The 25,425-nt window shown below is 39.4% G+C and overlaps 1 protein-coding gene across 4 annotated transcripts in view; it reads left to right on the top strand.

Moving 5' to 3' along the window:
- SPOCK3 (SPARC (osteonectin), cwcv and kazal like domains proteoglycan 3) overlaps window positions 1–25,425 on the top strand; it is a 405,705-nt gene that overhangs the window by 137,908 nt on the left and 242,372 nt on the right. For all 4 annotated transcript variants that reach the window (XM_065596527.1, XM_008173177.4, XM_065596529.1 and 1 more), the window contains exon 3: window positions 24,069–24,114. In XM_065596527.1, coding sequence (XP_065452599.1) covers window positions 24,069–24,114 — 46 coding nt within the window. The remainder of the gene's footprint in view (window positions 1–24,068; window positions 24,115–25,425) is intronic.

Raw genomic sequence — 25,425 nt, 5'->3', positions numbered from 1 at the left:
TCCTAGATTAATAATAAATGTATAAAAGTAGACCTACTGCTGTAACCCATGCAACATCTGAGTAGATGCCTTTCGCTCTCCTCAGCAACTCAGTAAGTTATTTATTATTTCACTGAATCAAGTATCTACATTTTAGTAAGACATGTTGCATCTGATGTGCTCCTCTAAATCACTAATTTAATTCTAGCCAAGTATCAGAGGGGTAGCCGTGTTAGTCTGAATCTGTAAAAAGCAACAGAGGGTCCTGTGGCACCTTTGAGACCAACAGAAGTACTGGGAGCATAAGCTTTCGTGGGTAAGAACCTCACTTCTTCAGATGCAAGTAATGGAAATCTCCAGAGGCAGGTATATATTAGTGTGGAGATAACGAGGTTAGTTCAATCAGGGAGGTGATTGAACTAACCTCGTTATCTCCACACTAATATATACCTGCCTCTGGAGATTTCCATTACTTGCATCTGAAGAAGTGAGGTTCTTACCCACGAAAGCTTATGGTCCCAGTACTTCTGTTAGTCTCAAAGGTGCCACAGGACCCTCTGTTGCTTAATTCTAGCCGCACGTTATGCCTCCCAGAAAGCAAAGAAGTGTGTCTGGCAAGTTTTGTTTTCTATGAACCCATGCCAATTATAGCTTATGTTTCCATTAGTCTCTACATAAAGCAAGACTAACAAGTTTAGTCTTTTATTCCTGTTGTGAAGAAGCATGGTGACATGAGAAATGGGAAGAAAAATGCCCTTTGTGTTACACCAGAAAAATGCAGCTATAACTAGATTGTTTTGTCTTCATATTTTGTTCCACTATTGTACAAGGGATTTAAATTTACAGGACACTATATTTAGATTCCTGGTTTGTGGATGCTTTATGATAAAATTTTGTTGAATGCAGACCCATTGTCTTTAGTTTCATACCAGCATCCTGAGATAACACACTCTCTCTCTCTCTTGATTTGGAAGAGAGGAACATAGGTCTGGACTTCCTGGGTCACTGATTCCAGTACCCTGCTAGGATAGGGAATCCCATAATATAATCCTGTTCATAAGTTTAACAAGCTCCCTTTAAAAACTTGTTGGGTTGTGTGCCTCCATCACTCCTATTGGGAGACTTTTCCAGAATATCACTCCTCTGATGGTTAAAAACGTTCTAATTTCAAGTCTAAATTTATTCATGGTCAGTTTATACCTATTTGTTCTTATGCCATAATTTTCCTTTAATTGCATAGCTCTTATTTCTTCCTCGTGTTAACCCCTTCTACTCCCCACTTCCCCAATGTATTTATAAAGAGCAGTCATGTCCCCTCTAAGTCGTCTTTTTCCTAGGTTAAACTAGCCAAGCTCTTTTAGTCTCCTCTCATAAGATATGGTGAAAGGAGAGCCTATCCTAGTAGCTCTTCTCTGTACCTATTCCAGTTTGAATTTCTTTCTTGAATTAAGTTTTCCAGATGAGGTCATAGAATCATAGAATATCAGGGTTGGAAGGGCCCTCAGGAGGTCATCTAGTCCAACCCCCTGATCAAAGCATGACCAATCCCTAACTAAATCCCCAAATCTCTAAATGGCCCCCTCAAGGATTGAACTCACAATCCTGGGTTTAGCAGGCCAATGCTCAAACCACTGAGCTATCCCTCCCAAAGTTGATGTGTCAGAAACTAGACCTAATTGTTGGGCAAAATAATGAGGGAGTAGACTGTTATGCCCACCAATCCCTTTTGTGAGTCCTTAAAGAATGAGACTTTGGGGAGAAACATTGATTACTGGAGCAAGCTTCACCATTATGGTTGCCACTCCCACTATCTAGCACAATGGTGGGCAAACTGTGGCCCGCGGGCCACATCTGAGTGTAGTCAGCATGGAAGCATGTCCTCTGGAATGGTGGCTGAAGCAGTAAGGGGCATACGAATGTTTAGCGTATCTGGCATGTAAATACCTTGCAATGCCAGCTACAAAAGTGCCACGCAAATGACTGTTCTCACTTTCAGGTGACATTGTAAATAAGAAGCGGGTAGGATTATGTCCCGTAAATATAAACAAACTTGTTAGGTTAGCAATTGGCTGAACAAGAAGTAGGACTGAGTGGACCTGTAGCCTCTAAAGTTTTACATTGTTTTCTTTTCTTTTCTTTCTTTTTTTTTGAGTGCAGTTATGTAACAAAAAAATAATAAATTTGTAAGTTGCACTTCGACAATAAAGAGATTGGACTATAGTACTTGTATGAGGTGAATTAAAAATGCAATTTGTTTTATCATTTTTACAGTGCAAATATTGCAACAAATAAGTGAGCATTGTACACTTTGTATTCTGTGTTGTAATTGAAATCAATATATTTGAAAATGTAGAAAAACATCCAGAAATATTTTAATAAATTTCAATTGGTAATCTATTGTTTAACAGTGCAATTAATTTTTTTGAGTTAATTGCATGAGTTAACTGTGATTGACAGCCCTACTTAAAACCTTTTTGTGGGTGTCCAACAGTAGCTAAGAATATGCGTGTATTGCATGTTTGTATTACAAAAGTTGGTTGTGTTTCCTCAATTAGCATGTTTAATATAATCGTTGCCAGCCCTTCCAGCTGCTTCCTTCAGCATCATCTCGGTCTTTTCTGGATTGACTTGGATCCAGTTTGCCGTCATCCAAGCTTATTTAAACACTGAGTTACTTTCCCGTAGTAATGACTGTGTCAGACCCATGAAAGAGATATAGGAGCAGTAGTGTTTTTCCCCAGTACAATAGAACCTCCAATTTACAAACACTTCGGAAATGGAGGTTGTTCGTAATTCTGAACAAAACGTTATGGTTTTTCTTTAGTTACAACTAAACATTGACTTAATACAGCTTTTAAACTTTACTATATAAAAGAAAATGCTGCTTTTAACAGTCTTAATTTAAGTGAAACAAGCATAGAAACAGTTTTCTTACCATGTATCAGAGGGGTAGCCGTGTTAGTCTGAATCTGTAAAAAGCAACAGAGGGTCCTGTGGCACCTTTAAGACTAACAGAAGTATTGGGAGCATAAGCTTTCATGGGTAAGAACCTCACTTCTTCAGATGCAAGTAATGGAAACTTCCAGAGGCAGGTTTAAATCAGTATGGAGATAATGAGGTTAGTTCAATCAGGGAGGGTGAGGTGCTCTGCTAGCAGTTGAGGTGTGAACACCAAGGGAGGAGAAACTGCTTCTGTAGTTGGATAGCAGAGCACCTCACCCTCCCTGATTGAACTAATCTCGTTATCTCCATACTGATTTATACCTGCCTTTGGAAATTTCCATTACTTGCATCTGAAGAAATGAGGTTCTTACCCACGAAAGCTTATGCTCCCAATACTTCTGTTAGTCTTAAAGGTGCCACAGGACCCTTTGTTGCTTTTCTTACCATGTCATCTTTTACCTTTTTAAAACTTTCCCTTTATTTTTTTAATAGTTTACGTTTAACACAGTACTGTACTGTATTTCCTTTGGTTTTCTCTGCTGCTGCCTGATTTATGTACTTTTGGTTCTAAGTGAGGTGTGTGGTTAACCAATCAGTTTGTAAGGCTGGTGTTCGTAACTCTGAGATTCTACTGTACATGGAATACGTTGCAGCCATGTGATTGTCCCAGTGGTCTCGCTGAGTGAAAGACTAATTAAAATATTTTTTGTATTTTAACATGAATATATATAGTGCCCTCAGCATGCTACTTGTACTTTCTCATAAAGGTAACTTGTGAGGGCAGCTTGCTGATCAGCTGCAAAATGAGGCTGACTGGTTGCCAGTCAACCAAGCTGTGAATAAGATACCACAATCATATTTTCACATATTTGGGTAGGCGGTCTCTCTGGGAAGTGCACAATGACAGAATAGTTCCTTTTTACACTGTTTTATTTGATCTGTATGCAATTTACTTTATTTAATGATCTCATTTTAAAATTGTAAATTTTATAAAACAAATCGATGGTAGCTTTCAAAATATTAATAGGAACATTTGTGTGTCTCGGTATCGTTCCCTGTATGCCCATAACGTACCAGTAATACTGAACTTTACTTTAGTTCTCACTTCCAAGAACATATGAGCAATGCCCTCGCATAATATATAACTGGTCAGATTCAATAAAAAATATATTGACTTTTGCCCTTGGAAGGTTTTATAATCCTTTAAAATAAATTGTGTGCTGTGCAAGGACTCCCTTTGTGGAAGGCTCTTTTTTTATATAAAGCAAAACTGGTCCTAAAAGAGGACTATGGGATACAGATATTTTAAAGAACTGCTGAAGCTGAATGAAAAGACTGCAAAATAATTCTGTTTTCTTTCTTCTCTTTGTTACAAACATACACGAAACAGTATCTTCGCTTTATAAACTTCAGAACCTGTTGCTTATTCCTCATTTGGAGTCATCCTATCTTCAAGACAGTGCCACTGATTGCTGTGCAAATTATTGAAGTGAATGTAATACTTTCAGTTTTTCATGAGGAGCTTGAGTTTCTAATTATAAATGCTTTTATAAAACTGCAAATGCAAATTGCAAAACTTCACAAATAGTGATAGCAAATTAACATAAAATTGAGTAAAGTAGGAAACAGTATTTTTATAACGTTTCCTGCATTTTTCCAAAATATATGACCAGCTGGTTCAAACAATTTGGGCCTGGCTGTAAAGCCCATTTAATAGCTCGTTAAGCTACAAGTGCTTTTATTCAATGTGTGATCACTCTTCCACGCTAACTACCCTCTCGGATCTACGGTAATATGCCTGCTGTATTAATTCACTACATTGGGGAGATTGAGTAGAATGAGTGATGTGTCAGACTTGATGTATGTATGTTGTGGAGTTAAGGGAAAGATAATGGAGATTTCCTGTTAAATAGGAAGAGGGGAAGAACTTGTGATATGCCCAAATCCGGGTGTGATAAAAGAGATGGCCACATTTCCTAAGGGGCTTAAGTTATTACCACAGAACTCGGTCTGTATAAAGCAGCTGATTCTTCACACCATGTAACAATTGAGTATGAGCAACCAACATCACAATAGTTTTGGTGAGCCTCAATGATTGGAGAGTCCAACACAGCTCAAGCTTGGCATTGCTATCTGTGGGGCGAAATTGTTGTTTTGACCGCATGGTAAAAGGTTTCAAACTTTCAAAGTCCAGTGGCAGTGGGTTAATACTTAAAGATGCAAATTCATCCATTTGCCTATTTCAACCAACTGCGTTTTTTGCATTCAGAAATAGTAATTGTTCTTGCATGAATTAGTTAGTACATATGATTACTTAATCTGAATGTTCAAATTTCTCTTTGCATATGAACACTTTGGGGCTTGGCTTGCTCAGTGGGTGCATGTGTACTTTGGCAGTGCAGCTTTTATACTGGCTTTGAAAATTTGTCCTTTTGGCTACAGGAAACCCGGTAAATACTAATTTGTGATACTTAATCAAAATGCAAGGACCAAAGTAAACAGTTGTATTCTGATATACTTACAGTTGCCTCTTACATTTTTTTGTCTCCTGTTCTTCCGCATTTTATTGTGACAATTCAATTCTAGCTGTGAGGTTGTTTGTTGTTGTTTCCTTGTAAAGGTGATTCCAGGATTGCTTCATGGATTGGTTGTGGTTGTGGGGTGAGAAGGAGACTGGCACACTCAATTTCTCTGAAAGGCTGTAAACTGTATCACCTAGGTGATGGCTCTACCTAAAAAGATCTACTTTTCCCAAACACATTGCTGTTGTGCTAATGGGCTGATCATCAAGCAATCGTTATGAAATATTTATTTTCTCAGAAATGAGGCATATGCATTTTTAAATGAAGTTCAAAAGTGATAAAGCATCACTGTTTTTTTTTAGTTCCTTTTAAGCAGAATCCTTACTTGACCAAATCTGTTTGCAAAGCAGATGCAATTATTCTAATATTTGATATTGTTCAGTTATGATATAACTTGTATTTTAAAAATTTGTTCTGCCTTTGTTAAATGTCACCTCTTTTTTTGCAATCCATTTTATATTTTTATTTGTCTCGGGATGTATTTTTAAAGGTTAATCAGCTTCTCTAATTGATATACAAATTAACATTTCTATATAGTCTGTTCCTAGACGATTTGGCTAAAAAGTTAGCTAGATCCCAAATGTCAGTTCTATTAGAGACAATTTCTTCCCCTACTTGTACAGAAGGGGAGAGATTAAATCACACATCATAACACCCTTCAAGGCAGATTAACTAGTCTCTATTAAGCCAACAGTGTAGCAATGCAAGATTTTTTTCCTTCTTTCCTGCCTATAATTGACTTGAATATTATTTAATCAAAGAATTACATTGGCATATTGGTTTCAGTAGATTGTGATCTGTGAAAGTTTTTGAAATAAAGGTACACAAGATATTTAGAAAGGATGGATGTGACATTCCCCTGGTGTTATCTGGACCAGTGATCTGCTACGTCACTCCACTCCTCACCTCTGGGAGCCAGCCTTACTCTGCTTTGCTGTGAGAACCCCCTCTTCTGGGCTGTTCACACACAGCCTCTAGTATTTCATTATGTAAATCCTGCTTTGATTCTCATGTGACCAGGTGCAAGTCAGTGCCTCACTTTCTTTGTAAGATCTCTGTAAAATGGTAATGTTTTCTTATTCTGTTTTAGTGGACTGCTATTTATAATAATTAGAGTATAATATGAGTTATAACATAGGAGTCCCACAATCCATGTATTATAACAATGCTGTAGTTAAAATCATGATGATTTTTCTGTACAAAACACATCTTAACTGGAAAACGTTGCTGAAATATTTGACATGAGCCAGTCTCTCCCGCCCTCCCCCCACACCCCCCGCTCAAAGAAAACCCCATAAAACAAAAATGGATTTTAGTAGTACTCTGTTCTCAAATAACTTACACTTGGTCTACACACACACTTAAAAAAAAAAATACTGATATTACGATGTTAAGGGGAAAAATAACATTCCTAATATAGTTGTAACGGTGCAGCTCCTATTGTGGACACAGTTATGTCATATAAAGGAGTCATATACCTATACAATTTATTTCCCTTCCTGTACAGGAATAAATTATACCAGTAAAATATGTTGTTACCATATAACTGCAGCCACACTGGTATTTGGTGGGGGGGGGGGGGGGGGGAGGGAGGAGGGAGGGTGTTTTGTGCTACTGCTTTAAGTATACCAGAATACAACTGATGGTGAGAATCTGTATTCCCTGAATAGCCAGTCATATTGTCCAGTGCTATCATCATATAAAGGAAAAGCCTATCACAATGCAGCGCATTTGGGCAATCAGGAAGAGTTTTTATTAAGACCTTAATTCAGAATTTCTTTGATTTTGTCTTTAAAGTCTTACATTTAACATTAGTGTGGACTTTTTCACTGTTAATTTATGCAGTTTCATTATATACAGTATTATGTGCCTTTCCAACATAAGCTATGTCAGTAATGGCAAACTTTACAAGCACTTCTTGACTAGAGGAGGAAATAGTGTATTTTAGTGGATTAGTATTAATAAGAAGCCGTTCTGAGCAGCAATCCTATCTCCTAGAACTGGAAGGGACCTTGAAAGGTCATCGAGTCCAGCCCCCTGCCTTCACTAGCAGAACCAAGTACTGATTTTTGCCCCAGACCCCTAAATGGCCCCCTCAAGGATTGAACTCACAACCCTGGGTTTAGCAGGCCAATGCTCAAACCACTGAGCTATCCCTCCCCCCCAGTGGTTGGACCTCTTTGACTTGATGGTTTCAAAGCATCATTGACTCACTGAATTTAGTCTTGCCAAATAGAATGTGGAAAACTAGGTATGTTTCTCAACCTTTTTTACTTTGAGTGAGAGCAGAATTTTGAAAATCTCAGCCTTAGTATGAAAACTTTGTGGAGAAATGAGAGACCAGGAGGATGAAGTAATATCTTTTATTGGCTCAACTTCTATTGGTGAAAGAGACAGGCTTTCAAGCTACACAGAGATCTTCTTCAGGTCTGGAAAAGGTACTAAGAATGTCATTGCTAAGGATAAGATTATATCATGGAGGCAGGGCTGGCTCCAGGCACCAGCCCAGCAAGCAGGTGCATGGGGCGGGGAAGGGGCAGCATGTCGGGCTCTTCGGGGGCGGAGAAAAGGACCTGCCACCGAAGAAGAAAGCGGCATGGTGAAGCTGCCGGTCGCGATTGCGGCATTTTTTTTTTTTCCCCACCGCTTGGGGCTGCAAAACTCCTGGAGCTGGCCCTGCATGGAGGTTACAGAAGGTACGGATTCTGTGATTTCCAGCGACCTCCATGAAATTTTCCACCTCAGCCCCAGGGCAGCTGGACGGAGCTCTCAGCTGGTGGGGGCAGCTCTCAGTCAGTGTGGGCAGCGGGTGCTGGACACTCGGGCTTCAGTCATCCCGTCAGCCCTCCTCCCACATTATTTTTAATAAAAGTCATAGACCGGTCACAGATTTCCATTAATTTGTATTTATTGCTCCCGACCTGTCCGTGACTCATATTAAAAACAACGGTGACAAAATCTTGACCATAGGCAATGTCTAGGCTACGGGCCTTACAGAGGCAAACCTGTACCACTGCAACTGTGCTGTTGTAAGGTCTCCTGTGTAGCCATTCTATGCTTGTGGGAGAACATCTCTTGCCGACATAGCACTGTCCACACCGGCACTTCTGTGGGTGAAACTTGGGTCCATCAAGGTGGTGGTGTGTGGTTTCCCCCCCCCCCCCCCCCCCCCCCATACCCCTGACCAACAAAAGTTTTGCTGACAAAAGTGCTAGTGTAGACAAAGCCTTAGTCATAGCTAAATACAAGGTGGTACAGATTGTTTAGCATAGGTAGTTAACGTATATTCTAAGGGACTATTCAAGGTGAAGTGGCTCGTTAACTCCCCTGGGTTACAGATTGTTGTAATAAACCATATGTACATACAGTGTCTTTAATCAGGCATGATTGTTAGTATCCAAAAAAGTTATGAGTTTTAAGCTTCCAGGCTTGTCCTTTGAAAGGGTTGTGCAGGTTTCCTTTGAGGATGAGGACAGAGAGGGCAGATATGGATTGATCATTTTGTGAAAAGATATTAACTCACCTACCTTGTCTTTCTAATGTCCTGGGACCAGCATCGCTACAACATCACTTACACAATGGATGTATCGGAGGTAGGATATAAACTTGCCCCTTTCCATTGACTGTTCCAACTTTTGGTATTTAGGTAATATTTACTTTAATAAAGAGTACATAGAATGTTAACGAAGACTATATATTATGAGATTAAACGTGTAAGATCTCAGTAAAGGCTTTTTTCATATGTAACTCTGAAGTGAGTTTAACCACATAACATCATAGACCCCACTGATTCCACTGTAATTCATCTTAGAGGGAATCTTCCTAATGAATTAGAGCCTCCTCAGGTTTTTGTCTTTCAGTAGTACATGAAATGAGTAATGAAACGGGGGCGGGGGGGAATACGGATGTGCTTATTTTTATGTATGTGAGTAGTCCTATTGACTACTGCTCCACATTTTGGTTATTGCTGTCTACAGTAATACAATTATACATTTATTCTTAGTCGTAGTTGATCATCCTTAATTTGAAGTATAATGTAAAATACATATTAAGTAAAGAATACAGATTGCTATAAACAAACTTCCTAAACAGTTAAAAAAAGAGGAGTGGGTAATGCTCAGGCTGCCCTACTGTAGGTCACATAAAATGCAGCTGGTAATATCATCTTTTTGGCCTGTTGATTTGATCATATCATCTCTGTCCCCTTTGAAACTCCCCACTGCTCCTTTTTTCAATGTATCAAGTATAGCTTTCTCCTCAAGCCCCTTCATAGCTCTGCTTCTTTTTTACTTTACCCGTTCATGTCATCACATCACACTCCCTTTTGCCAGCGATGTCGGGCTTTGTCGTCTATTTGTCTGCTTCTCCCTTAACTATCTTCAGACATTTTTTTCAGTGTCCTTTATTAATGGAACACGTTCCTTGAACTAGTTTGTAAGACCATTATCCTCGTCTCTGAATACTTCCACAAGACAGTCTTCCAGTGTGATGGCTTCATGAAACAACCCAACTGATCATAGCAAGTTAGAGGCAAAATAATGAGGCAAAAAAACCTTTTTCACAGCAGTACTTTCAAATGAGCATATAGTAGCCACTGTAGCTTCACACATGCATTACTGTTAACTACTTTTCTCTTCCTGTTTCCCTCCTATTATTTATTACAGTTGTTCATTTTGTTTCGTGATAGATTGTAAACGATATGGGACAGGTTCTGTGCTGTCTTGTTTGGAGAGCGGCTAGCTTCCTGATCTATTCGCAAATACCATAATGTTCTGCTTCATTCCTTTTGAAGTGTATAGTTTGAATTTGTTTTCCTCTGGACTGTAATTAAACAATGTGGATTACTGACAAGATTCATTTGACTGGCAATATTAATCTTTCAATTCTTGATACATTGGCTTTTTTTTTTTTGCTTTCTAGAGACCACATCACTGATTTAAACTAAGGAAATAGCCCCTTCTCACTATATTCTGTGGATATTTACCATATCAGTTAGTTTAGATAGATTTTTTTTTTTCCTTTTAGATCATGCTACAATTTTTTTCAGGTACAGAATGAAACCAAAGAACAGTTTTTCTATTCACTAGGAACAGTTTATTTCAGATAATTAAATCCATAGATATTTAAAAAAAAAAAAAAATCCAGTAGGGAAACCAATTTAGGTTCCATCAAGGATGCAGGTTGTTCCTCATGAATAGGTGCTGACAAAACAATTTTGAAGAAGTTTTAAAAAGTGAGCAATACTTTTTAAGAGTTATGAAAAGTAGCCCATTTGCATTGAAATGTAACAAAGTATAGTGTCATGTTCTAAAATTCAAGTTCAGCATTTCCCCCCTTCCTTCCACGTTGTCTGAATATGAGAGTTAAACCAATTTTACAGTTGAAACTTTAGTACAAAATTTCCTTTATTATTTCAACAATACTTTTTGTTCTGCTGTCACATTGTGATAATCTGGTTAAAACTTGCATTTAATGTATGTTCAGATAACCATGTGATATATTACTTTAAAGTTAAATTGCAACTGTTTTGAAACTCCATATTTGATTTACTTTAACATGATTGTTTTAAAAAGGTGTCAGAGTTGTATCAATACTGTCTTAGTTAAGGCAAAAGTTTACATATGAAAATATTTTACATATGAAAACATTTTGTTTAAGATATTAGTCCTTAGGTAAGTTGGGGATAGTGAGGGGAAGATAAATCCTGTTTTGGAAAACAATTATACCCATACTAATATAAAATATAAATGTTAGTCTAGAAAGGGAAAGTATAATCTGTTACCTAACTACTAACCTGTAATTTCCTGTTTGATTGGGTGAAAGACTAACAGAGTGCTTAGGGTTACCATATTTTAATTTTTAAAAAGGACGACGCTCTATGGGGCCCCGGCCCCGGAAGCCTGAAACAGGGAGGCAGCAGGTAAACTGGGGCGGGGTGTGGTGCTGCCCAGTCCGGCCCCCCAGCCAAGCTGCTCCCTCTGGCGGCCGGCCGACCCAGGCCAAGAGGCTCTGGCCCCAGCGTCGCTCGGCTCGGGCCCTGGGGCACCGGCCCCCGGCCAAGTGCCCCCGGCTCCGGCCGAGCACCGTGCCGGCCCCGGCCCCGGGCCGAGCATCGCGCCGGCCCCGGCCCTGCACCCCCGGCCCCGGCCTCTAGCCAAATACCGCGCCGCCCCCGGCCCCACACCGCTGGCCCTGGCCCCTGGCCGAACACCGCGCCGACCCCGACCGAGCACCGCCGGGCCCTCCCTCCCTATTTTCCCGTACATGTCTGGCTTTTGGGGATTTCCCCCCGGACGGGGATTTGAGGCCCAAAAAGCCAGACATGTCCGGGAAAATCCGGAAGTATGGTAACCCTAAGAGTGCTATTAGTTAATTACACTGTGAATTAGTAAATATGGTAGATCAGTGGGCAGTGATGGTGGAGGGGAACAGAGGTAATAATGAATAGCTCAAGTCTTTTTATTTTAGTTGTGGAACTGAATGTGCTGTAGGTTTTTTTTTTTTTCCCCTCCCTTTTTTTTTTTAATATTGTTTTTTTATGTTAGCTCTTATTCTGTTAAGTAGCTAACTGCTATTAGTTCACAACTGTATTTGATTTGGACATATGATACCTGCACTATAGAGACTTGTTCTCTTGAGCATGGTAACAGATTTGTTTCCAGTTTGTACCTTTTGTATTTCCAACAGTATTTTATCAGCATCAACTTTTGTGATTTTGAAAATAGTAAAACTCTATTTTATATTCCTCTGTTCTGAAGGAATTTGTACTCCTACAAAAGGGATTTACTGTAGTAGGTGCACTTGAAAAGGTTCATTCTGGTTTTAAAGATATTTATTTCATCAATAATCTGTATTGTGCCAGCACCAGAATCTCTAGAGCTGGAATCACTAGTCCTAGAGCAGAAAATATTTCTAGAAGTGCACTTAAGACTTTGTCTACATTGGCAAGTGAATGACACAACTTTTGTCGTTCAGAGGTGTTAATCCCCCCCGCCTTCCTCCCTCCCCCAAAAGACAAAAAGTTTGTTGAGGGAAAGCGCCGGTGTGAATAGCTCTTTTTTGGCAGGAGCACTCTCCTGCCAGCAAAGCTACCACTGCTTGTTGGGGGTGGAAATTTTTTGTTGATGGGAGAGCTCTCTCCTGCCAACAAACAATGGCTACGCTGTGTGCCTTTCAGCAGCACGGCTGTAGCGGCACAGCCATATCACTAAAAGGTGCGTAGTGTAGACATAGCCTAAGTATACTTATGTACCCATTATTTAACTGAGATGGGAAAAGGGTTGAAATATGACTCTGCTGTTTAGCTTACTGTGGGCTGGTGCCCGAATGTGTCAGCAACCCCTTTTGGTCAGACAAGTCTTTACACAGAATCTGTTTGGACCTGTGGGTCAGTCAGTCTACTTTTTTTGTCTGAATCTCTGTAAGCTTATTCTGAAGGCAAGGACATTGATTTCTGTTCCACAGGGGTGTACAGACTTCCTCTTGTGTCTGGTGAGGGTTAGCTGGTTCTTGCACTCAACAGCCCAGCATCCCCCTTTGGTTCTTAAGTCTCTGTTAAGGGGTAGTTAAGGGAACCCAGGTCCACCCACTCAGCTGGATTGTAGCTCAGGGCCCTTAATCCAGGCAGGCAGAATCTGTCCTCAACAATTTTCCTGGTGTACCCTGAACTGCTCTCTTGGTTCTGTAGGCTTCTGCAGCCTGTGGCTCTGGTTGTCCATTCTTTGGGTGGTTGTCCCTCTGATGTGGCTTTTCACTCACTTGCTGGCATGACTTCCTATCTTCTCCGCTTGCTCTTTTGGCAGCCACACCACTCTTCTGCTTCTCAGCTCTTTTATTCTTCTAGTTGCTGTGTGGCTTTGGATCAACACTGGCTGGCACTTCCTGCATTAACTCCTTGGTTGCCCGAACCTCATGGGGTCTATACGCCCCATGACACTTACACTGCAATAACTAATTCCTATTAGGGTGAATAGGCAGAGGTTCTCCTGATGAGAGCAAAGTGGTTATACCCCAGTGATACGGAAAACTCCTGGAAGTTTATTCCTGCTGAGGTTCATATGACCACCACCAAACAGCATCAAAATTTTATGGCCCAAGGCTATATGAGGAAATGTAAGTCTTCTCCACTCACTTCTACCTCTTTTAGTTCCTTTCTGGCCAGCTGCTGCCCCTATTTAACTACATTAGACATCTACTTGATTAAAAGTAGTATATAGTTAAAATTTTAATATTTTAATGATAGATAAGTTTTTGTTGTTGTTTTGGAATCTGACATTGCCTGCTCTTGTATGTTCTGACTCTCTGGGTCTTTCTCCAGTCAGTGTGCGCCTCCTTGTCCCCTACACATGAAAGGAGAAGAGGAAACATATTGGCTTTCTATTGCTGAAGGACAGGCACTAAAAGGAAAGGAAACGTGAGACTGTTCACAGAAATAGCTGTTTTTGGCACAAACTACTCTGATGCTGGTTCAGTCTCTGGCTCAGACACCGGCCTCTCCTATCCCTGTTACAAAGAGCTCAGCTACTTTACATAGCAGTGCCATGTTTGCACCACTGGTATCTTTAGGCCCTTACCTGGATGCCTCTTCCACTTCTGAGGAACCTAAAGTAGAGAAGGATCTGCTACATGCATTAATCTGATGCAGTGGTTAAGTATCTGATCCCTCACATCTTTGTCCGGAGATGCTTCTGGCTGCATTCCTATGGTCTAATATCTAATACCCAGACAGAGTGAGGATGTCTCCTTCAAAGGTGAATGTCTGTCTGTTCAGCTCTAAAACACCTACTGCACGTTCTATGTTTCCTTTTTTCAAAATTTGCCTCTACATATTACTATTCCGCCCTTTCCTCTTCCTCATGGTTTCCTGTTCATCTCAGTGCTGTGAGGTTCAGGAGTTAAGGACTTGAGGTGGCTAAGGTTCATGGTTCTTTTTGTAGCCATAGACCCTAAATATTTAGTGCTATTAGGTGGTGCTTGTGCAAAGCCCGTTGGGGACAGGTTTCCGGAAAGTTTTGGATCACTTCCATCTTGGGTGCCTTCAATGTGAATATGCAGAAATATCCTTCAGCGAACTCTCTATTTATCAATCTGGAAATAGCATGCACAGTTTCAGTGAGAAAAACAAAGGCTCAAAGGTTAATGGAGAACAGAGAAAAAATACAATGATAAATAAATAGGAAGAGAGAATCTTAAATATGAGATCTCATTTTGCTCATCTCCTCCCATCTCCCATATACTTTCACAGGAATGAACACTGTTCAGTAACCTTTTGCAAAAGTATTCCAACTTTTGGGGCACTGAAATGGAATTTACTCATTTTGACATGTGACAAGCAAGAATGTGACCTTTGCCCCATCATCTAAGAATGTGCAGTGGCCTGTAATAAAAGATGTGGAGGCACCAGATTTTTAGATTTCCCAAGTATGAACGAGAGCTGGGCACAACATTATATTTTTGGTTTGTTTCATGAATACAAAAGAAAAATGTAAACGTTGTCAAAAGAAAAAAACTTCCAAAACTTTGCACCTGTGAGCAGCATTGTGAAGCTGGGACCTGAATGGTTGTCATAGTTGTAGTAGTAATAATAAAACAAACAAACAAGGCGCACTGCATCATCTGCTAGGGAACCGGGGTGTTTTTTTACAATTTTTTCCAGTCTTACAAGAATGTCTGATTCCATGAAGACCTACTGATAGTTCCTGTGGTTTTATTCTAGCTATTTGTTTTTGAGGACAATTAAGAAGTACAAGGCATTACAACTACCCCTAAGCAGTATTATGGCTGTATCCCCAATACATTTAGTTAAAAACATTATACTTTTTTAAACAATTTATTTAGGCTACAGCCCTATTAAGATACCAAAGGTAAGTCTTCAGTACTGGAGACTACATAAATTAGGTTAATAGGATGTGGAATCTTTATACAGTAGGTCAGCTATTCAAATCTAGCTCAGGTAGGTAGGGACTATAATTTATCATCACCTATTTGATGTTGAGGTGAGCTTGGCTATCTTGGTAAACTGCAAGGTAGCCTATTGGGAACTATCAATCACTGTGGTGTTCTCCCTACAGAAAACATAAAACTTTTCTCTCTCAAGCTCATATCTAGCACCATTCATTCATTCATTCATTAGCATTAGATTGTGTGCCCTCATTCACATACTCTTGCACACTAATAGCAGTAGCAAAGTTTTAATTGTTAATGTTATGGTCCATAAAGTACAGAAGTTGAGCCTGTGTTTTCTTAACTGATTTTCTTACGAGGGAATTGCATAGAAAGATAAGAATTCAATTTGTGCTAAAAATGCCCTCTGTTTTACTTTTCCAGCAGTAGACTATGATGATTGCTTTCTTCTGAGAACTGTTTTGAGTAACTCAATGCTCTATTCATAAAGCTTTCAAAGTCCTGTGATGTATTTAAATTGTTCAGCATTATCGAACATGTTTGCAATTTTTTTGTATGTGATGTGCAGTAGTCATTATTTAACATACCATATATACTCGTTCATTAGCCTGTTCATTTATAAGCCGACCCCCACAGATGGTTAGGTAAAATAGCAAAACTTTGGCTCCTGGCCCATTAGGATAAGCCTCTAGTGGGCCTGGACGTTTTGTTTACCTGGAGCATCTGCAGGCACGGAGCTCCTCAGCTTGATTTAAAGAGCCCAGGGATTTAAAGGTCCCGCCTCTTCCGGTTGAGGCCCCGCCCCCTGCTCAGGATTCCGGTGTACCAGTAAGTCCTTTTAAGTTATTTCACCCCTCATTAAGCATAAATTAAGGGAGATCGAGTAGGATAGCATAATGTTTCTCTCATAATCAGATCCATGCTGTCTGACCTGGTGTAAGTTGTCTGTTGCTCCACCCTGCTTTGTTTAAACACATATCCTTTATACGTTGTCTCGTAACATCACATAAGTGCAGATAATTAAAACTACCTCATTTATAAACATTCTGTTCTAAATATATTTTCTGACACATTAATTCAGAATTATTTTAACTGATACATTTTTACTTACCCAATTAGAGTTTTAGCACGAGATCGCCTTATTTATCTTATTTTTAAGCCTTTACTATTCTCCTCCTTACTCAGTCCAGCTGTTTTTTTCATTGTTTTCATGTATTCCTTACAACCGTTGTCATATTCTTACTTATCTGCTTCTTGTGAACTTGGAGTTACTGGTTGACTAGTTCTGTTCGTTCAGTAACCATCCTCCCTACTGTGTTTTACTAGGGAAGTCTGTACCTGGCTAGTAAATCACACATTTGTCTTGTTTGCTTCATCCTGTTATCTACACAGACTAAGAACCCACTGTAAATAAGACACCAACCAACCTTGACTTTTTACAGCCTTTGAAAGCTGTGTCAACAAGACCCCCAAGGAAAGCAGAAAAGTTCCTTTTTTATTATATGTTTTCTTATAACAGTATTACATATACAATATCTTCTTCTCTAATATCACTTAGTATTTATCTAATACAGTTCATTAGACTTCTTTACACTTGAAAACCATGTAAAGGGGAGACACATATCTATCCCCTCTCCTACATTATTGGAAAGCATGGATGGTCCTGAGCTAGTGTAAGCATGTCAAATGACCTAATGATGAGGAAGAGCCTGTTTAGGTCTTGATAGAGTTTAGCAAATAATATAACTCAATCTGCAATGCTGCTGAAAATTAGGCAGTCCGAGATATGCTATTTTTCCTATGGAAACTAATGACTTTTCAATATAATATTTCTAATTTCATAATGTTCAGGAAAAATAGACTTCCCTTTATCATAAGCCCTACACAGAAGCATGGTCACTAGTAATTTTCCTAAAGAATTTACCATTGTATAATTCTGGTACCCTTTACCTGAAATGAGACCACTAAAAGCAGAAAATTGCTAAAATATAATTAACTTGATGCTCAGTTCTTTGCAATATATTAAACAGCTAACTCTGGAGATGAAGCCTTCAATAACGTAAGTGCCAGCCCTGAATCAACCAATTGTTTGCTTACTGTATGAATAAGTGAAATTTTTAACCAAAAACGTCACCTCTCAGTTTCTAGTTGTATCTTGGTTTCTGAATACCCCTGACCTAGCCAGTTATTCCCCATTTTATATTTGTGCATTCAGTTCTTCTTTCTTAAGTGAAGTACTTTGTACTTGCTTTTATTGAATTTCATATTGTTGATTTCAGTTCAATTCTCCAATTTGTCAAGATCATTTTGAATTTTAATCCTGCTCATCAAAGTGATTGCAACCCCTCCCACTTTGGTGTCATCAGATTTTATAAGCAGAATCTCCACTCCATTATTCAATACATTATTGAACAGGCCTGGACTCAGGAACTGATTCGTTTGGGATCCCACTAGATTCTCCCTCCCAGCCTGACAGTGAACCATTGATAAATATTTTTGGGGTATGGTCTTTCAACCAGTTGGATACCTACTTTACAGTAATTTCATCTAGACCACATTTCACTAGTTTATGAGAATGTCATAATGTGTCTCTCACCTTTTTGTTTTGTTATTTCTCAGTCCTCCCCATGTCAGACAGTCTTCAAAGTGGGGCATTTCACATCTCTATAGCAACGGGATGTAGAACAGATCTTGGCTCTGAACCTGGGTTTAGGACAGCCCCTCAGGAAAAGCTCTTCAAGAGTCTCTGCCTCCAAGTGGCAAAAATAGCAGATTCACTTTTTAGCAAAGCTTTCACAGGAGTTTTTGAAGATTTTTAATTAAAAGTCTGTTTATTCCTTGGCTTCCACACTTTCCTTTAAAAATTTTAAACTTAAAAAAGCTTTCTGAGAAGGGTTTGGAGGATGGGCCTCTCCCTCCCCCCTGAGTTATGGCAGACACAGTGACTGCAACCAGTGTGTGGGAAGATTCATGCAGAGATGGTTTTGCAGGCTTATGGAAGACACGTTCACTGTGACCATGCCAGAATCAGTGGCATGGAGCCAAGGGTAAGATTTTCAAAGCCCTCTGCCTGTCCTGTGGACATGGGACTCCTATTCCCACAGTATGCAAAGGAAGCAGGAACCAAATATGAGAACTTGAATCTCAGAGGAAGGCATGACTCCCTTGTTGCAACCCAAGGAAACAATTGCCTACCCCAGATATAGGCAGGGTCTGTGTCAAGATGGTTGAAAAGGTTGCAAAGCATTCCTCTTTCCCACATGCTGTTTTTACGTGCAAGCCCTCAGCTACCATGAAACTTGCCAGCTCCTGTGACCTTTCTGATCTCATTTGGCTCCAGTGGCTCTGGCTTATTCTCCTCCTGGTCTGTCAGTCCCCACCCAGCCCATACTCAGCAGCAGGGACTGTGGGATGAAGTAATTTGGATCCCCTTCCCTGGGGCAAGGGTTTACCTCCTCTGCTCATTTTTCTCAGGGAGATATATGCCTGCAAACTGTCCTTTCAGTTTCCCTGGTAATGTATTCTCTCCCTTACAGAGCCCCTTTCCATTTCTCTCAGGTGGTTTGGCTCAAGGACTCATGACTGGTATCGCTCACAATCAGCTCTTAAAGAGAAAGCACAAAGTCTTAAAAAAAAAAAAATCTTATGAGAGAGTCTCCCCTCTAGATCCTCTAAAGTTGGAGCTTTGAGTGTGATACTTCATTCTTATCTGTGCTTCTCGGAATAGGGGGAACGCTAACTTTACAGGTGCTCATTTTTTTAAAATGAAACAAAAATAAAACCACCACCACCTTGCAAAGCTGATTTAAAAGCCATGTAATTCTTCCTCATCTGATTTGAGTGTATGAATAAAGTGGAAGGAGAATTCCTAGGCAGAATGTGCTTGTATTTAAGGTACTTGCTCTGCCTAATGTTAAGTTGGCTGCAGTCTCTTCAGTAGGGGCATAGTAATACCAGCTGAGGGAATTATTACATTCTTTGTTATCCTCTTTATAGAAACCTCTTCAAATACATTAAAAGGTTGTTATACAGAGGGTTGGTGTATACGTTGTTCTCCTTAAACAAGAAGTAGTGGGCTTAAATTGAAGCAAGGGAGGTTTAGGTTAGTCATTAGGAAAAACCTCCTACCTGTAAGAGTAGTTAAGCATTGGAACAAATTACTTAGGGAGGTTGTGGAATCTGTCTTTGGAGGTTTCAAGAACAGATTAGACAAACACTTTTCAGGGATGGTCTAGTCCTGCCTCAGTGCTGGTGACTTGACTGGATGACCTACTGAGGTCCCTTCCAGTCCTACGTTTCTGTGAATCTGGGAGCTCATGTTCAGCTGACTATCCACCATGATCCCCAAATCTTTTTCAGAGTCACGGTTTCTCAGGATAGAGTACCCCCTCATGTAATCTTAGATGTATACATTTGAGTTTATCAGTAATAAAACTAAGACAAACCCCCTCCACAGCTGGCTTTCTTAAATGTATTGGATGCAAGTTTGTGCAATATTATTGATGATTCTACCATTTCTATTTAGTAATGGACCAAAACCCTTGTCAGGATTATTTTTGTTCCTAATGTTTTTTAAAAATCCTTCTTATTGTCCTTAACTTTGTCGCAGATGTCTCCTTGTGTCCCTTTGCTTCCCTTATCAACTTCCTACAATTCATATCTTCTGATTTGTATTCACTACTATCAATTTTACCTTTCTTCAATTTAGTGTATATTTTATTATTATTATTATTATTTATTATTTTTATAGCTGCCTTCTCTTCCCTCTAAAAAAAATTATGGCATTTTTTTAAACCAATATGTCCTCCTTCCTCAGTTGTAGGATTGTTGCTTTTTGGGCTTCTAGAAAGTGTTCCTAAACAATTCCCAATTATCTCTAACATTGGAAGAAAAGACATTCAAAGCGCTGCTTCTCTCCGTCCGCTGCTGCGTGGCTGCCCCTGCTCCTCCTGAGTCCTCCGGCCCGTGCTCGCAGGGACGCATTCCAAAAGGGGCTTTAGAGCTGCAGGCCAGGGCCCCAGGGCCCTGCAGCCCCTAAAGCCCCTGCGTTCTGGGTGGCCCTTCCCTGTTCGCTTGCTTACTCCCTCCCTCCCAGAAAGTCCTAAGCACCACCAAACGTCTGTTTGGTGAGAGGAAGCACTGGGAGTGAGGGGAAGGACGTGGAGAAGAGGAACTTGTGCAGTGCTCCCTTGTAAAGTCAGCCAATCGATGTTATAAGGGAGCATTGCACAACTTTAAACGAGCAGGTTCCCGAATGGAGCAGCGACGTAACTTCGAAACAACGTTAAGTGGGAGGATGTTAAGTGAGGAGTTACTGTATGGGTAGTAAAGGGGAGGGATAGCTCAGTGGTTTGAGCATTGGCCTACTAAACCCAGAGTTGTGAGTTCAATCCTTGAGGGGGCCATTTAGGGATCTGGGGCAAAAAAACTGTCTAGGGATTGGTCCTGCTTTGAGCAGGGGGTTGGACTAGATGACCTCCTGAGGTCCCTTCCAACCCTGATATTCTATTATTCTTGTCTCTTGTATGTGTAGTGTATCTCATCTTAAGTATGTGGGATTTGAAAGAATGGTGGATGTGGCACTTTTAGTTTCAATGAGAACAATGAGAATGTCACTGTGAACACACATCCTCTAGGTGTTTGATGGAAAAACAATGCAATCTCAGACATATTTCAGAATTGACCTCATCTTGCATCTGTATGTGCTCAGGGTATGTACGGACAAGAACAAGACAACCAAGAATGAAATTAGATGAAGATACAGTAGGGGTCGGCTACCTGTGGCTCGCCAGGGTAAGCACCCTGGCGGGCCGGGCCGGTTTGTTTACCTGTCGCATCGGCAGGTTCGGCCGATTGTGGCTCCCACTGGCTGCGGTTCGCCGTCCCAGGCAAATAGGGGTGGCGGGAAGCAGCGTGGGCGAGCGATTTTTGACTATATTAGTACCTACAAAATTACTTCTGGAACTTTCCTAATATCCTAGGCCCTGCTCCACACAGGTGAACATGTTTGATGTTAATGTGGCACAGCACAAAGGCCCACCCATGTGTCTCTGATCAGAGACTTATTGAGTAAACTGCAAGATGCAATACTAAGGATGAAATTCTGGCCTCACTGAATTCATTGGCAAAACTCCCATTGACTTCAGTGGTCCAAGTTTTCTGTGCAAGAATTCAAGGGAAACTAAGTTGCAATCTCACCAGGCTGATATGTTACAAGTTCATCACAGAAATGATGTACTTAGTTTGTTATATGTATTCCTCTGTTCATCTGATTCATTGTTCATCATTTACATTTGAGTATTCCTTCGCCTGTTATAACGAATGACATTATATAAACAGAAAATAGAGAATTCACACTTTGATAAGGAGGAATACAACCAGAAAAACAACCATCATTTATCATTTCTGTTCAGCTTTCATAAACTTTTCTAACATTGTTTTATTTTCTCCCATTTTATATTGCTGTATTTTTTTTCAAGAGTAGAACAAAGGCATGCAAACATAAGTATTCCACAGTGCAGAGATTGTTAACTTGTACAACAGTCACAACCATCAACATTAGAGTAGAGGAGTGCTTCCCACTTTAAGGTTCTATTCTTTTTTCTTTTCCATTCCATGGTTGGTGTTGCTCAGCATAGGATCATGAACTCCGTGTATGTGTTACAAACATATTGTAAAAATAAGTTTTATTAATAACACCATGAATCAAAGACCTGTTGTTCTACAATCACTTTTTTGCATCTGTGTGAAACCAAATTTTAGTGTATTTTTCTCTATTTCCTCACCTATGCAAATATATTTTCTCCCTTAAAGTTAACTCTCTAACTTATCATGAACATATGGACAGTTGTATTATACTTTTTGCCTCTAAGTGAGATTTCAGTATCCATTGCTTGGTGTTTGCTAGAAGATCTCAGCATAGACATTTTTGGGGAAAGGCATGTCTTTATTTCTAGTGTCATGAAAAGATCTGGCCAAGTTTTTGTGTGTGTGTGTGTGTGTGTGTGTGTGGTTTTTTTTAAGTGGATTAGAGTTGCTGGTTGGCAATTTATCCAACGGTTAACTAATCATAGTAAATAAACTTTATGTAGATGTTCTGATGTCCAGTAAAATCTGTTTAAGAGATTATTCTAGAAAAGGCATGAGATTGAATTGAATATATTTCTAAGATTCCGTCAGTTTTCCCAATCTTTGTCTTGTATCTCTAGTGTCAGTGGGTACATCAAAGAATTAAGCTATTGGTATGTATTGTTGTTGTGGTTAGATGTTTGGCTGCATGTGTGTGTTTCCTCTGTGTGCCACCCCAGCCCTGGGCAAACAGCTGGCATAGCAGACCTCAAGCAAATGGCCCAATAACCACAAGAATCGTTAAGGGACAAAATCACCTAGACAGGTTTATTGTCGACGAAGCACAGTACTAGTATTTCACAGACTTTACCGGACTGCTAATACATGTGTGCTTGTAATAATGAACCAGCTCAGTGAATGGCGGAACTTTCTGTTTCTCCCTAGGCCAACAAAAATACTTCCTCTGAAAAACATCTTTATATCCTGATACAAACAAGTTAGTACTGCCCCCCTAACGTAGTTAATTACTGCCCCCTAATGTGTCTAATTATTGCCCATTACCTTGCACATGTTGGTTTAATTAAAACATTTTTATTGTGTATGGTCATCCTAACCTTACCTTTTAGAGGGGTCAGTGTGTTTCTGTTTTTCCTGGGGAACATTTTTGTACCAACCTTGATATTGGGATGTTCTGGTACCACTTAATATCGGGATGTTTGCCTGAGTTCTCTGTGACTAGCACTTCTTAGAAATGTGTATTTTTGCAATATCAGCCCTGTTCTTGCCAAATTCTGTAAGCAGGTTCTACTTACAGACCTCTGATACAAGGGCTTATGTCTCAGGCTCTTTTCCTACTACAGTTGTACATTTTGTTATTTATTACTAAATATCTTAGTCGTACAATAAAGATGTTTGAATATTAGTTTTTGCTCTCATGCACATAGGCAAATACAAATATGATTTAATCAGGAGTCCGTCTTAATGGTTAGGCGATTATTTGTTAAATGGAAATGGAGTGATTGAGTGAGTGGTATATTCTTTCCATCGTTGATTAACTGTATGTTGGAGAAAAATATCTCTAAGTACAACTCCTATATAATTCTAAAATGTTTAGTTATGTTATAGACTACTTTTCTAATCATGATAACTTGAGAACTTACATTAATAATGAACTTGTCAAAAGCTAGCATATTCTGGTTTATTTGATTCAATATGCTTGTTTAACATTATAGAAAAAAATTTTAGAGTCACATAACAATTACTGTAACATTTTATAATAAGCAGTAGTAAAACCTGCACGTGGCTGTTCTATTTTCTTGCTTTTCATAATAGTATACAACATAGTATAAGTACTTCTGTTTTAGTTAATGCTTGAAATGGTATGTGAATTCTATTGTATGCTTGCTTTCTGTTCCAAGCAATAGTGTGTTCTGTTTTGATAACTATAACATATATATATATTTTTTTTTATTGCTTGCCCCTTGCAGGAAGTAGAGGTTTGTATATATATCTTCTGTATTTTGCATTCCTTTTTTGTATGTATGCATTGATTTCTTATGTCATGTTAAATGTAGGCTGTTTTTCCCCTTCCAGGATGATTATTTCCGCACATGGAGTCCAGGTAAACCATTTGATCAAGGTAAGAAATTATCCCATTAAAAATGTATTACTATTGTAAATGCTTTAAAATGTATAATATTCCTGTTTAAAAATAATAAATCTAAACCTCCATGAATCTGTGAAGTCTTTTTGGTGTTACTGTGGTAGATTAAAACAGGACCATAATGGGAAAGGTAGCCTTGCAATTACTATATCCACAATTATTGTACCAATTATTTTGGGAGAAAACAGGAGGGCGGTAGTAACCTATGTAAGTTGTTTAACACTTCCCATTATAAAAAAATTGTCAAGGGTTCTTTTTTATTTTTTATAATTATAACTTTTATAGAGGTCAAACACTTCCATGATTTGCAACGGAACTTGGAAGGAGGACGGGTCTAGAGTTAGTTAGATGCTTTAGCTGTCCTTGTAAAAATCCATTCAGATTTGGCTGAGATATAAGCAATTGAGAATCAATATTAGTAGTCTTAATTATGCTCAGTAGATCTTGCCAGTGGCTTGCTGCTGAATATTTTGAACATTCCACCTGCACTAAGCATGCTCCACAGCATCTTTGCAATCATGGTGAGAAAGCCAAATGGAACCCTAGGGGCAACCACTGAGAGTCAGGTTTGTGAAGATTGCTGGATAAAAATGTTCGGGGAGCTATTTTGCCATTGTTCAGACTTGGAAAATCACTTTAAAAGTTATTGACAGTTAAGCCCTCTTGATGCTTTCTGTTGTCAAAGGACTCTGACAAGCTTGTCCAGTATATTGTAGTATAGAAAGCCTTTAATGTAGAGGAGTCAGTTTTTGATAATTTGAGTGAGGTGCAGCAAATAAAACAGTCCAGCCATTAGACATTTTCTCCCCTTAAACTTCCTGTATGAAACCAAGGACTAGACAACTGCATATTCCCTTGTCCATCTAATCCAGTTCTTGTATTTTGCTCCAAAGCATGCTAGTAGGAGAGTGAGAGTGACTGTAACTTTGTTTTTTGAATTGCTAAAATAGAGCACTTCAGAGACTGGGACTTCTTTTCTGATAGCTACAATAGAATATTCATAGTGAAGAGACTTTAATGAGAGTTGCACACAAGAGGTGGATAGAAAGAGAGGAGACTTAAAGGGAAAGAGATGATATGACAAAATGGAGGGATGTGCTTATTTTTTTTTTAAAAAAGCTTCTTCCATAATGTGTATTTGTGTGAGTTTGTTAATTTTAAATTAAGTTTTTGTGATAAAAATCATTTTGTAATTGAGAGTTGAAGTTGAGAGATAATCGTCTGAATTCTTTCCTAGGTATCTGACTGGTGGGTGCTCAGGGTCTAACTGATTGCCATATTAGGGGC

The sequence above is a fragment of the Chrysemys picta genome, chromosome 5 (genome assembly GCF_011386835.1).
Source record: "Chrysemys picta bellii isolate R12L10 chromosome 5, ASM1138683v2, whole genome shotgun sequence".
NCBI classification, from domain to species: domain Eukaryota; kingdom Metazoa; phylum Chordata; order Testudines; family Emydidae; genus Chrysemys; species Chrysemys picta.
This window is presented reverse-complemented; position numbering and strand designations above follow the sequence as displayed.